This window comes from Schistocerca americana, chromosome 11, assembly GCF_021461395.2.
Source record: "Schistocerca americana isolate TAMUIC-IGC-003095 chromosome 11, iqSchAmer2.1, whole genome shotgun sequence".
NCBI lineage: Eukaryota > Metazoa > Arthropoda > Insecta > Orthoptera > Acrididae > Schistocerca > Schistocerca americana.
In genome coordinates, this window is record NC_060129.1 from 99842110 (window position 1) to 99855757 (window position 13648).

At 47.8% G+C, this 13648-nt stretch overlaps 1 protein-coding gene across 1 annotated transcript in view; it reads right to left on the reverse strand.

Annotated features, from left to right (window-relative positions):
* Nucleotides 1-5939, reverse strand: part of LOC124553306 — a 50793-nt gene extending 44854 nt beyond the window's left edge. Inside the window, exon 1 of the mRNA XM_047127185.1 lies at nucleotides 5726-5939. Coding sequence (XP_046983141.1) covers nucleotides 5726-5939 — 214 coding nt within the window. The remainder of the gene's footprint in view (nucleotides 1-5725) is intronic.
* Between the last annotated feature and the right edge of the window lie 7709 nt (nucleotides 5940-13648).

Here is a 13648-nt window from a genome sequence, read left to right on the forward strand (position 1 = left end):
GTTTCGCAGGGATCGAATGAAGGGTAGAGCCACGCGTCGTAACACATCTGAACTGTAACGTCCACTGTTCAAAGTGCCGTCAATGCGAACGAGAGGTGACCGAGACGTGTAACCAGTGGCACCCCATACCATCACACCGGGTGATACGCCAGTATGCCAGTGACGAACACACGCTTCCAATGTGCGTTCACTGCGATGTCGCCAATCGCCGATGCGACCATCGTGATGCTGTAAACAGAACCTGGATTCATCCGAAAAAATGACATTTTGCCATTCGTGCACCAAGGTTCGTCGTCGAGTACACCATCGCAGGCGCTCCTGTCTATGATGCAGCATCAAGGGTAACCGCAGCCACGGTCTCCGAGCTGATAGTCGATGCTGCTGCAAACGTCGTCGAACTGTTCGTGCAGATGGTTGCTGTCTTGATAACGTCCTCATCTGTTAACTCAGGGATCGACACGTGGCTGCACCATCCGTTACAGCCGTGCGGGTAAGATGCCTGTCATCTCGACTGTTAGTGATACGAGGCCGTTGGGATCCAGCACGGCCTTCCGTATTACCCTCCTGAACCCACCGATTCCATATTCTGCTAACAGTCATTGGATCTCGACCAACGCGAGCAGCAATGTCGCGATACGATAAATCGATTTCGCGTTAGGCTACAGTCCGACCTTTATTAAAGTCAGAAACGTGATGGTACGCATTTCTCTTCCCCAACACACACACACACGCATTTCTCCTCCTTATATGAGGCATCACAAGAACATTTCACCAGGCAACGCCGGTCGACTGCTGTTTGTGTGTGAGAAATCGGTTGGAAACTTTCCTCATATGTCAACACGTTGTAGGCGCCAGCCTTGTGTGAATGCTCTGAAAAGCTAATCATTTGCATATCACGGCATCTTCTTCCTGTGGGTTAAATTTCGCGTCTGTAGCACTTCATCTTCGTGGTGTAGCAATTTTAATGCCCAGTAGTGTAGCAGGTAATGTGGAGCTTTACTATTATCTGGTGATGCAGGGTATTGACTCTATAATTGCTTCTTTCGAAAGAGTAATTAATTTAGCCACTGACGGCGTTTACTGCTCACTTTTGAACTTATTTACAACTAACAACGACATCAAGCTACAGCTGGTGTCATCTCAAATGACACTGTACTTTTATTGATTCTTGATAGTACAGATGGGAAATAGGGATATGAATTCAATTTTAGTAAGGCAATCAGTCTCGATTGCAAAATGTTTTATTGGTGGTTACCGCTTTCAATGTTTGACTGTCAGCGTCAGACCATTCACTGACTCCTGTAGCGATATGCAGAGACAGCGACCGAGAGAGACATCCGCCACAAGGCACATTCATTTACTGCTCGGTGGAAAGAGTCAACAGAAGAGGTGGCGGCAGAAGGCATTAGCGTGCTGCCTCCTTGGGTCTCACTAATGTCTGCATATTGGCAGATATGGTTCAAAAGGCTCTGAGCACTATGCGACTTAACTTCTGAGGTCATCAGTCGCCTAGAACTGAGAACTAATTAAACCTATCAAACCTAAGGATATCACACACATCCATGCCCGAGGCACGATTCGAACCTGCGACCGTAGCGGTCACTCGGCTCCAGACTGTAGCGCCTAGAACCGCACGGCCACATCGGCTGGCTATTGGCAGATAGTCAGTCTCGGAAAACAGGAATAGTGGGTGACAGCACTGGGAAAAAATTTAAGGACACGAGGGGAGGAGTAGGTGTACAGTTCGTAGATATGACATCGAGTCGTGTACATACCTCGGTACAGAGCAGGAGTCGGTACAGTCGGCAGCGATCCGGCAGTGGAGCTTGTTGCGGAGTTTCCAGCATTGGTCCGACGTGAGGTTGCGGAGCTGCGCCAGGGCACCGGCGCACCCCTCCCCCTCCTCCCCCCCACCTGCTGGCGGCGACATTCCGGAGTCCCAGATGCGGTCTGCTAGGCGGACCACAGCTGACCACGCGCAGGGCGGCTGGTGCCGGTTCCCGCACCTCACGGCCACCCGGAACCGACCTGGAAAACTCTCTCCAGTCACCTCTAGGTCGGCACTCTGACTACTCACACGAGCTTCTGTTGAGTTGTCCGACCCCATGAGGCACGATACCTGGGAGTAGTCGTCGATGAGAGGTGGAATTATACATCACACATTGACACCGTTACACAAAGATCATTAGGAACGCTCAACAATCTAATAACGATTGGACACAAACGATTCCACCTGCCACCAGAACTAATAAAATTATACCATAATAGCATTTTGACATCAATCGTAGGCCATGGGTCAGAAGTCTGGGCCCACACGCTCACGAGGGTCATGCCTGCCATGGCTGTAAGAAGAGTGCAGCGAAATCTACATCTACATCTACATGATTACTCTGCAACGCACATTTATGTGCTTGGCAGAGAGTTCATCGAACCAGAATCATGCTATCTCTCTACCATTCCACTCCCGAACACCGCGCGGGTAAAACGAACACCTAAACCTTTCTGTTCGAGCTCTGATTTCTCTTATTTTATTTTGATGATCATTCCTACCTATGTAGGTTGGGCTCAACAAAATATTTTCACATTCGGAAGAGAAAGTTGGCGACTCGCCGCAACGAAAAACGTCTCTGCTTTTATGACTTCCATCCCAACTCGCGTATCATATCTGCCACACTCTCTCCCCTATTACGTGATAATACAAAACGAGCTGCCCTTTTTTGCATCCTTTCGATGTCCTCCGTCAATCCCACCTGGTAAGGATCTCACACTGCGCAGCAATATTCTAACACAGGACGAACGAGTGTAGTGTAAGCTGTCTCTTTAGTGGACTTGATGCGTCTTCTAAGTGTCCTACCAATGAAACGCAACCTTTGGCTCACCTTCCCCACAGTATTATCTATGTGGTCTTTCCAATTGAAGCTGTTGGTAATTTTAACACCCAGGTACTTAGTTGAATTGACAGCCTTGTGAATTGTACTATTTATCGAGTAATCGAATTCCAACGGATTTCTTTTGGAACTCGTGTGGATCACCTCACACTTTTCGTTATTTAGCGTCAACTGCCACCTGCCACACCATACAGTAATCTTTTCTAAATCGCTTTGCAACTGATACTGGTCTTCGGATGACCTTACTAGACAGTAAATTACAGCATCATCTGCGAACAACCTAAGAGAACTGCTCAGATTGTCATCCACGTAATTTATATAGATCCGGAACAGCAGAGGTCCCAGGACGCTTCCCTGGGGAACACCTGATATCACTTCAGTTTTACTCGATGATTTGCCGTCTAGTACTACGAATTGCGACCATCCTGACAGGAAATCACGAATCCAGTCGCACAACTGAGACGATACCCCATAGACCCGCAGCTTGATTAGAAGTCGCTTGAGGGGAACGGTGTCAAAAGCTTTCCGGAAATCTAGAAATACGGAATCAAGCTTGAGATCCCCTGCCGATAGCGGCCACTACTTCGTGCGAATAAAGAGCTAGGTTCGTTGCACAAGAACGATGTTTTCTGAAACCATGCTGATTACCTATCAATAGATCGTTCCCTTCGAGGTGATTCATAATGTTTGAATACAGTATATGCTCCAAAACCCTACTGCAAACCGACGTCAATGATATGAGTCTGTAGTTCGATGGATTACTCCTACTACCCTTGTTAAACATTGGTGCGACCTGCGCATTTTTCCAATCTGTAGGTACAGATCTATCGGTGAGCGAGCGGTTGTATATGATTGCTAAGTAGGCAGCGTAATCTGAAAGGAACCTAATCGGTATACAATCTGGACCTGAAGACTTGCCCATATCAAGCGATTTGATTTGCTTCGCAACCCCTAAGGTATCTACTCCTGAGATCAGTAGGGGCATAGAGAACAACTCCGGGGCGAGCGCTAACGGTACTAATGAGGCTCTGTCCGCTCGATATAAATATCAGAGAACAAGCGACGTGGTACTGGGTCAAAAAGGGAAACAGGGATAAGATAATCTAACAAATTGGGATTCACGTGGGAAACAAAATGGAAATCAAACGCAGGGGGGAAGAGCTCTGGCAAGAACAGTGGGACAAGGAATAAACCGGTCGCAGAACAGATGAACTACTGCCCAATATCAGGGAGCGGCTGCAATTGAAATATTTCAAACCTTCAAGAGGACTGCTGCACTTTTAACGGGTCATTGACCATACCCGGCATACCTATGCCAGTTCGGGAAGCGGGCTACACCAGCGTGTGACTGTGGGGTCGCATCAGGCACCCCAGAACATGTGGTGTATGAGTGCCACCTCTTCGACGACGTAGCGCGACAATTACATCAGTTTCCCAACCATGACACGTACCACCTCCTCAGGCATGAGGACCACCACTCAATCTTGAACAAATTGGCAAACGAGACCTCACACAGGAGACCTCATACAGGAATTCCTAAGGAGCAACAATTAAGACTTCACATTACTACCGACTTGACTCCGTGCAGTTGTCCCGTTCCGCCGAGGCGTGGACATGGCCAGCCGCTTCACGGCTGGAATCCGCCATGTCTGGGTTAGGGGGAGGGTGCGCCTTTCTTACCGATTCAGACACTCACCAAATTCGACACTAGGTTAAATATTAGGTTAGATGTAGGATAAGCTAGGATAGCAACACTAGTACAGTACTACAGCGATCAACAACTCTGGGCCAGCCCGGAGCCAGGGGCATCTTCACCGGGATTTGCTCGGTGAACAGGGCCAACAATGCGGGTTTATACAACGCTGGCACACCTGTAACGCTGCAGGTGGAAGTAGATTAGCATAAGTAGGAATAATGTAACATAATCTAAACATAACAGTAGTGCCCATAGTGTGAGCAGAAGAGCTAACCATAGAATAAGCTGTAGTAATAACACTTGAATTGTATCAATTAGGACCGACTAACTGTTTAAGGTGGTGGGTTGTTTATGTATCATATATATTGAAGAATAAAGATTTTAAAAAATCCACACCATTACTAGGTGCCAGTGAAAGTGACACGCAAAGAGAGCAGCAGCAACGCTAGCGTGACATACTGTGAGGTGTGCTGCACACTCTTACAAGCAAATGGTCAGCAAGTCAGCTGACTGTCAGCACGGCGGCCACAACTGCGGCTCCCCCTGATGAGGAAGCGAGCAGAGCTGCGCCGACAGTACAGCACTTGATATTGGACAGTGTGCCGCCATCCTATATGAGCCCTCGTTCTGACTGCTAAGGACGACCCGTGCAGCGAAACACCGAGCAGCGTGGAGGGTGCAGCATTCTAGGTTCTCATTCTCGCCCATTTAATGGGCAGCCACTTGATGTACAATACGTAATCGGCTACACGGATCGCAGCTGTAACATTTTTGAGTCATCGTGACGGTTCGCTAGCGCTCTTTCAGACATCGTTTCCACAAAATAATTCGAGGTCAAATGTCACCAATGCTGTTTTGCCCCAGCGTGATGGTGTGCCCGAAAGAGGTGCTACCACAGGAAGCTGGAATGTACCTGGCTAGTTGCAGAGTCTAAAAATAATAGTTAAGTGTAACTCTTCAGGCTTTCCCGGCGAGATCGTGATATGTGTAATAACTGGGTCTACTGCCGGATGTTTGTGTCGCTCTGGCACAATATTTCGGCCTCGTAACTCGTTGCCTTCTTCAGGTGCTACCTGACACTGCCGTATTGGAGGATCTTGTCCAGTATTTATGCCCAGAGGGCGCTGGGCGCTCTGTTTGCCGTCCGCGCCCGCATGGCGCTGCTTGTAAGGTGCTGTCTCTTCCCCGGTGCTCCCTCGGACGTCCGCGCCCGGCTTGGTCGCCATCTGTGGTAGCTCTCTGAGGCCCGTCCTGTGTCGAGCGTTCCGTTCGCGGTCCACGCCCGCCTGGCGCTGCTCCTGAGGTGTTGGCACTTCCCTGGTGCTCCGACGCTCGTCCGCGCCCCACTCGTCCATCTGTGGTCGTGGCGGCTGTCAGAGGCTCTTCCCACGACAGGAGCTGCGTTCGCGGTCCGCGCCGGTTGGCGCTGCTCCTACGGTGTCACAACTTCTTGAGGAGTTTCTTGGTTCCTTTCGCTGGGCCCTGAGATGCTCCAGATCCGGACTACACGCCGAGCTGAGCTGGTAACCGCCGTCTCGGTTTATCAGATTGTCTGTGACCTTGATCTCGATCGCCTCCTTTATGACACCCTCCCAAAATCAGAGCGACACCAGTATCTGGCAGTAGACCCGATTATTCCACATGTGAATAGTTAAGTGATTTGATTGGCGAGATGGAGAATGAGACTTATGCACCACTGCACATAAATCTTTGCAGAACGCTAGGGGAGCGATGGTCTTACGTTGGTGTCGGAGCTGACAGTGCGGGTATGGACAGGAAACTCCAGGCTGGACGATACTCAGCTGGACTGTAGGCGGCAGGGCGCTCCAGACGCCACCCCTCGCTGCAGCGGCAGCTGGTGGGAGCCTCTCCTGGTGACTCCAGAGCTCCAGTCCAGCCTGTGCCGCGAACGACGACTCCACATATACCGTGCTCTCATCTCCTGGAGCGCCACACAGCCTGTCTCATCATAGTCTGCCTGCCAAAGATCGCGTCAGAGTCACAACAACTGCAGCCAGAAAACCTGGAATTCTCATTTATATAACCGGCATACCACTCTTTCGCTGGGATGCGCCTCTGAGCTGTATTTTCCCCTTAGTTGTCGCCGTGCTTACCTAGGCTATCTCGTCAGGTAAGTAGCAGACGCGCTGCCATTCGTTGTTGTGTACAAGTCTGAGGTAATAGTTGTATTTTTGTTCCTTTGTACTTGTGTGAGAACGTTCAACGCCCAAGGAGCAGGGAGGAAATAAATGTAATAGCGAAGTATTCCTTAAACATTGAGATCATTTCAGAAATAATCGACTTAAATTGTAGATCGATATGGTAGTGCGGTTTAGAAACGGTTCCTCGCCCCAAGTGAAGCAGCAATGAAAGCACTGAGTGGCAGAGAGTGGCTCTGCACTAAAAAGTGCCGATCTGTTCTCACCTGCCAGTAGGTTTCAAAAAATGGATCTGAGCACTATGGGACTTAACTTCTAAGGTCATCAGTCCCCTAGAACTTACAACTACTTAAACGTAACCAACCTAAGGACATCACACACATCCATGCCCGAGGCAGGATTCGAACCTGCGACGTAGCGGTCGCGCAGTTCCAGACTGTAGCGCCTAGAACCGCTCGGCCACCCCGGCCGGCCCAGTAGGTTTACGGGAGAGCTTCTGGACACCACGAAGGATGAAACCATAACTGGCGAGGGTGATTCAAGTCTTCTTGAGTAAATGCGTGAAAAACCTTCAGTGAGACTGCAGAAATAAGAAAAACAGAAGAAAGAGTAATGTCCCTGTAAAGAAACAGGTCCGCTTCGCAGAGGGGAGTCAAGATTATTTTACTTCGGCGATCAACTAATCTCGAAAGCAAGCACTCTGAAAGTTTCGTACCTGCCCCATAAGACTGGTTAATACTGATGACGCGTCTTGCACTCGGTGCTGCAAACGTAGAAACAGTGGCTTCTGATGAGACTGCGGTCAGCTAATACGACAAGGTTCACTCCTAATGAAATGCACACTATTTTTCTAAAAATACAGTTTTCATTCAGAATGTGTGAAAGTTTTACAGTGTGTAGATACATCCTTCCCGCTTGTTTTCAAATTAAGTTCAACCTGCTCCTCTGAGAGGCGCCGTCACAGCATGTCTTCAACATCGCTGCTACACTTGGCATTCGTCAGAAGCAACGTCCTGTCATAAAATTCCTGTGCTGTGAAAAGGAGACAGCGGCAAAGATCCACAAGAGGTAGAAAATGGAGATTCTGCTGTCGATTGCAGTATAGTTAGTCGGTGGGCAAGCGGGTTACGTGACGAAAGCGGGCACGGCAATATTGAGGACTGTCAAAAAAAATGGTTCAAATGGCTCTGAGCACTATGGGACTTAACTTCTGTGGTCATCAGTCCCCTAGAACCTAGAACTACTTAAACCTAACTAACCTAAGGACATCACACACATCCATGCCCGAGGCAGGATTCGAACTTGCGACCGTAGCAGTTGCCGGTTCCGGACTGAGCGCCTTAACCGCGAGACCACCGCGGCCGGCTGAGGACTGTCCTCGCAGCGGCAGGCCTCATGCTGCACACACTCCAGACAATGTGCAGAGAGTTAACGAATTGGTGAATGCTGACAGACGCATCACAGTGAACCCAATTGTCACGCTACGCTGGGATAGTGGAAGGAAGTGTTTGCAGAAAAGTGTTGGCGTTAAAAAAGGTTTTAGCCAGGTGGGTTCCTAGGATGTTGACAGTGGCTCACAAAGAGACGAGAAAAACTGTATGTAGCGAACTTTTGGAACAGTACGAGAATGGTGGAGATGAATTTCTTGGGAGAATTGTGGCAGGTGATGAAACATGGCTCCATCATTTTTCACCAGAGACGAAGAGGCAATCAGTGGAGTGGCATCATGCAAATTCAGCCAAGAAAAAAAATTCAAAACCGCACCTTCTGCTGGAAAAGTTAAGGCTACAGTGTTTTTCGATTCCGAAGGACTCTTACTTGTGGACATCATGGCAAGTGGAACCACCATAAATTCTGATGCAGATGTGACGACACTGAAGAAACTTCAAGCTCGACTGAGTCGTGTTCGACCACATCGGCAAAAGCAGGATGTTTTGCTGCTGCACGACAATGCACGCCCACATGTCAGTCAAGAAACCATGGAAGCGATCACAAAACTCGGATGGACAACACTGAAACACCCGCCTTATAGTCCTGACCTGGCTCCATGTAGCTATCATCTCTTTGGGAAACTGAAAGACTCTCTTCGTCGAACAAGGTTTGAAGATGATGACTCCTTTGTGCACGCTGCGAAACAGTGGCTCCAACAGGTTGGTCCAGAATTTTACCGTGCGGGTATACAGGCGCTGGTTCCAAGATGGTGTAAGGCAGTTGAGAGGGATGGAAATTACGTGGAGAAATGAAAATATTAAATTTCCTGGCAGATTAAAACTGTGTGCCCGTCCGAGACTCGAACTCGGAACCTTTGCCTTTCGCGGGCAAGGGCTCTACCAACTGAGCTAGCAAAGCACGACTCACGCCCCCTCCTCACAGCTTTACTTCTGCCAGTATCTCGTCTCCTACCTTCCACACTTTACAGAAGCTCTCCTGCGAACTAGCACTCCGGAAAGAAAGGATACTGCGGAGACATGGCTTAGCCGCAGCCTGGGGGATGTTTCCAGAATGCGATTTTCACTCTGCGGCGGAGTGTGCGCTGATATGAAACTTCCTGGCAGATTAAAATAGTGTGTCGGACCGCGACTCGAACTCGGGACCTTTGCCTTTCACGGGCAGGTGCTCTACCAACTGAGCTACCCAAGCACGACTCTCGTCCTGTAAACTTTGGAAGGTAGGAGACGAGATACTGGCAGAAGTAAAGCTGTGAGGACGGGGCGTGAGTCGTGGTTGGGAAGCTCAGTTGCTAGAGCACTTGCCCGCAAAAGGCAAAAGTCCCGAGTTCGAGTCTCGGTGCGGCACACAGTTTTAATCTGCCAGGAATTTCCATATCAGCGTACGCTCCGCTGCAGAGTGAAAATCTCATTATGAAAGTATTGTTCCTAAAGGATGTATCTGCACACTGTAAAACTTTCAAACATGTAGAATAGGATTTAGAAAAAAATAGTGTGCATTTCTTTTGGAGTAACCCTTGTATCAACTGAAAAATCGGGATGCCATTCCGGTATGCCTATTGTAATTAACCACTGTGAACGTTCGATTAATACACACATGATGCCAAAAACGTAATTAACTCGTACGGAGATAAGTCCACGCTCCTGATCCAACACAGAGACCTCGGCCTAGTCGTGTCTGAGGACCGAGTGACTCACTTTGGGCGCTCCGTAACCTGCGATGTACTTTTGTATGATGGGTGTTTCACGTCCATTCTAGCGAGAGCTTATCCCTGTCAACTGCGTAGCGATACTTGAAGTTTCCCGTACTCAAATAATGCCACAGTTATGGCCAATGACTGAGGGAGTTTCCCTGACAATTTCTGTAACGAAGAAAAACTACTGCAAGTATCTTTAAGCGAAAGTGCATTTATGACCGACTGGCGCGCCTCCTCCAGGTACTCCCCGACATGTGTGGCTGGCTGGAGGCAGGGCGGCTGGCTCCCCACGCACTGCACGACTCTCGCCGAGATCCGCTCGCGTTCTCCGACTGTGCGAACACACTCCCACCACAGCCCGAAACCTGTGCAGGTTAGGAAACTCTTGAGGCCCTAGAAAAGAGCTGGTTGTGCAAATCACAAATGCACGTAACTAACAACCGCCCTTCGATTCTGCCTCGTGTGGAATTACTTTATCAACACTATTGGTCATTAAAATTCCTACGGCACGAAAATGATGTGCTACAGACGCAAAATTTAACCGACAGGAAGGAGACGCTGTGATATGCAACCGATTAGTTTTTCAGAGCATTCACACAAGGTTGGCGCCGGTGGCGACGCCTACAACCAGCTGACATGAGGAAAGTTTCCAACCGACTTCTCATACACAAACAGCAGTTGACCAGCGTTGCCTGGTGGAACGCTGTTTTGATGCCTCGTGTCAGGAGGAGAAATGCTTGCCATCACGTTTCCGACTTTGATAAGGGTCGAATTGTAGCCTATCGCGATTGCAGTATACCGTATCGCGACATTGCTGCTTGCGTGGGTCCAAATCCAATGACTGTTAGCAGAGTATGTAATAGGTGGGTTCAGGAGGGTAAGACGGAACGCCGTGCTGGGTCCCAACGGCCTCGTATCACTAACAGTCGAGATAACAGGCATCTTATTCGCAAGGCTGTAACGAATCGTGCAGCCACGTCTAGATTCCTGAGTCAACAGATGGGGACGTTTGCAAGACAACAACCATCTGCACGAACAGTTCGACGACGTTTGCAGCAGAACGGACTATCAGCTCGGAGACCGTGGCTGCGGTTACCCTTCACGCTGCATCACAGACAGGAGCGCCTGCGATGGTGTACTCGACGACGATCCTGGGTGTACGAATGGCAAAACGTCATTTTTTCGGATGAATCCAGGTTCTGTTTATAGCATCATGATGGTCGCATCCGTGTTTGGCGACATCGCGGTGAACGCACATTGGAAGCGCGTATTCGTTGTCGCCATACTGGCGTATCACTTGGCGTGATGGTATGGGGTGCCATTGGTTACACGTCTCGGTCACCTCTCGTTCGCATTGACGGCACTTTGAACAGTGGACGTTACATTTGAGATGTGTTCTGACCCGTGGCTCTACCCTTCATTCAACCCCTGCGAATCCCTACTTTTCAGCAGGATAACGCACGACTGCTGGTTGCAGGTCCTGTACGGGCCTTTCTGGATACAGAAAATCTTCGACTGCTGCCCTGACCAGGACAATCTCCAGATCTCTCATCAATTGAAAACGTCTGGTGAATGGTGGCGGTGCAACTGGCTCGTCAGAATACGCCAGTCACTACTCTTGATGAACTGCGGTATCGTATTGAAGCTGCATGGGCATCTGTACCTGTACACGCCATCCAAGCTCTGTTTGACTCAATGCCCAGGCGTATCATGGCCGTTATTACGGCCAGAGGTGGTTGTTCTGAGTACTGATTTCTCAGGATCTGCGCATGCGAAATGCGTGAAAATGTAATCACTTGTCAGTTCTAGTATAATATATTTGTCCAATGAATACCCGTTTATCATCTGCAATTCTTCTTGGTGCAGCAATTTTAATGACCAGTCGTGTAATAAAACCTGCACGAAGGCGGCCGGACCTGCTCTGCAAGGGGCCTCCCGGCCAATGACGCAAAACCCTCATTTCCATTTCCATTTCAGTCCTTGGAAAAAATAGAAATTAAACAGCACCTTAGCTCAGCTTTGAAGCAAAATGCAGAAAGACAGAACAGCAACGTAAGGGAAAATCGCTAAGTTCTTTCCAGGGTAACTGGCTCTATTAACTTCTGCAGTGAGTCTCAACTTGCATTAGGTGTACGTAATGAAACAGTAGAATCTAACAATCCTAGAATACTGAGAGAGCGTGTGAATTACTCTTCCGCTATAGGGCGGTTGTGAAAGAGCACATGAGAAATACTGCCAATGGTGTAGAAAAGAATGTACTGGACGTTACGTTACATGTGTATCAGGACGAAAACAATTCAGAAGTAGCTAAGACAGATTTTGTGTCTGTGACAGCAGATGAAACTTCTAAATTTCTGTCGTTAGTAGTATTTTGCTTTCTGTTATTTACTGAAGAGCCGGTCGAAAGATTTTGGACATTTTTAAGGCAAGCGCATAACAATGCTTCCTCTTTGGCTGATTGAATTAAAGATGTACTAGCCGAAGTTGTGCAAGAAACGAATAGTAAACGTAAAATCTCAAATTTATAATGGCGCCTGCGACATGCGTGGCCATCGTACTGAATTCCAACCAACTGTAAGAGAAGAGCATAATTTCGTGTATTATGTGCATTGTTATGAGCACCTGCTGAACATTCTTGTCCAAGCGAGAACTCGAAACAAACAAATAAAACTCTTTTTCAGGACTACTGAAGAGGTAACAACAGCTGTCTGTCATCACCTCGAAAGTGGCTGTTCCATGTGCAACAGTGAAACGAAGAATCCCTCGTTTATCTACCACAAGACGGAACAAGAAGTGGAGATAACTCTTCACAGTTCACGAACATAAAGAGGACATTCTAGAAACGATAAACACACTGAAGATAACATCAACCAGACGAAAATTATGAATCAAACATATGGTCTGAAGTTAAAACTCCAACACCCAAAATTTTCCTTTCGGTTAGAGGTATTTTCTACAATACAGTAACTAGATGACAATCCCAGCAATGTACAGGTACTCATTTGGCAATTTTCTGATAGAAATGAAAACAAAAATGAACTCTCTTTTTCTGTAATGTCGAAAATATTGCATTTACATGTATTCGTGAAAACACTTTTGAAATTATGAAATGGTCGTACGAAATAATATGCATAATTTCCTGATGTGTAAGCACAGCTTATTCTCATGTCTAGACCGCGATATTGTAAGCGTCTCTATGGACGGATAATGTTTTCGCCTACAGCCATTTGCACTTCGCAGCTGAAAGCTCTAAGTGGACTCGACTGAATAAGTGTCTTAGTACTAAAGAATAAATATATTAGAACGTCATACATGATGATTTTACAATGATATGACTTCGTAGGTACATTCAGTGGCGTATGTCGGTAGTGAGTACAGAATGTGCTGCGAACAGAGGTAGTGGGGAAGAAGCAATAAATTTAAACGTCATGCACGATGAGGCAGTTCGTCGTGCATCTAATTGTTTATGACGTCATATGACCTGAACTATGGTATGAATAACTATGGTAGTTATTACCTCCACAGAAATTGAATGCTGACAGTAAGGGATATTTGTAGCAAGTTTGGTTGAAATCGTTACAGGACTGCGAGTAGAACATCCACACAGACACACACACATACATATATCCATTTTCGTAATATGTACGGTTGCCCTATGTGGATATCTAGTACAGCCAATTTCAAAAACCTACCACTGATTGCGTGTCAATAAAGCAAGCAGCAGCACAATTTGAAAACGAAATTTTGAAAATTAGAGACG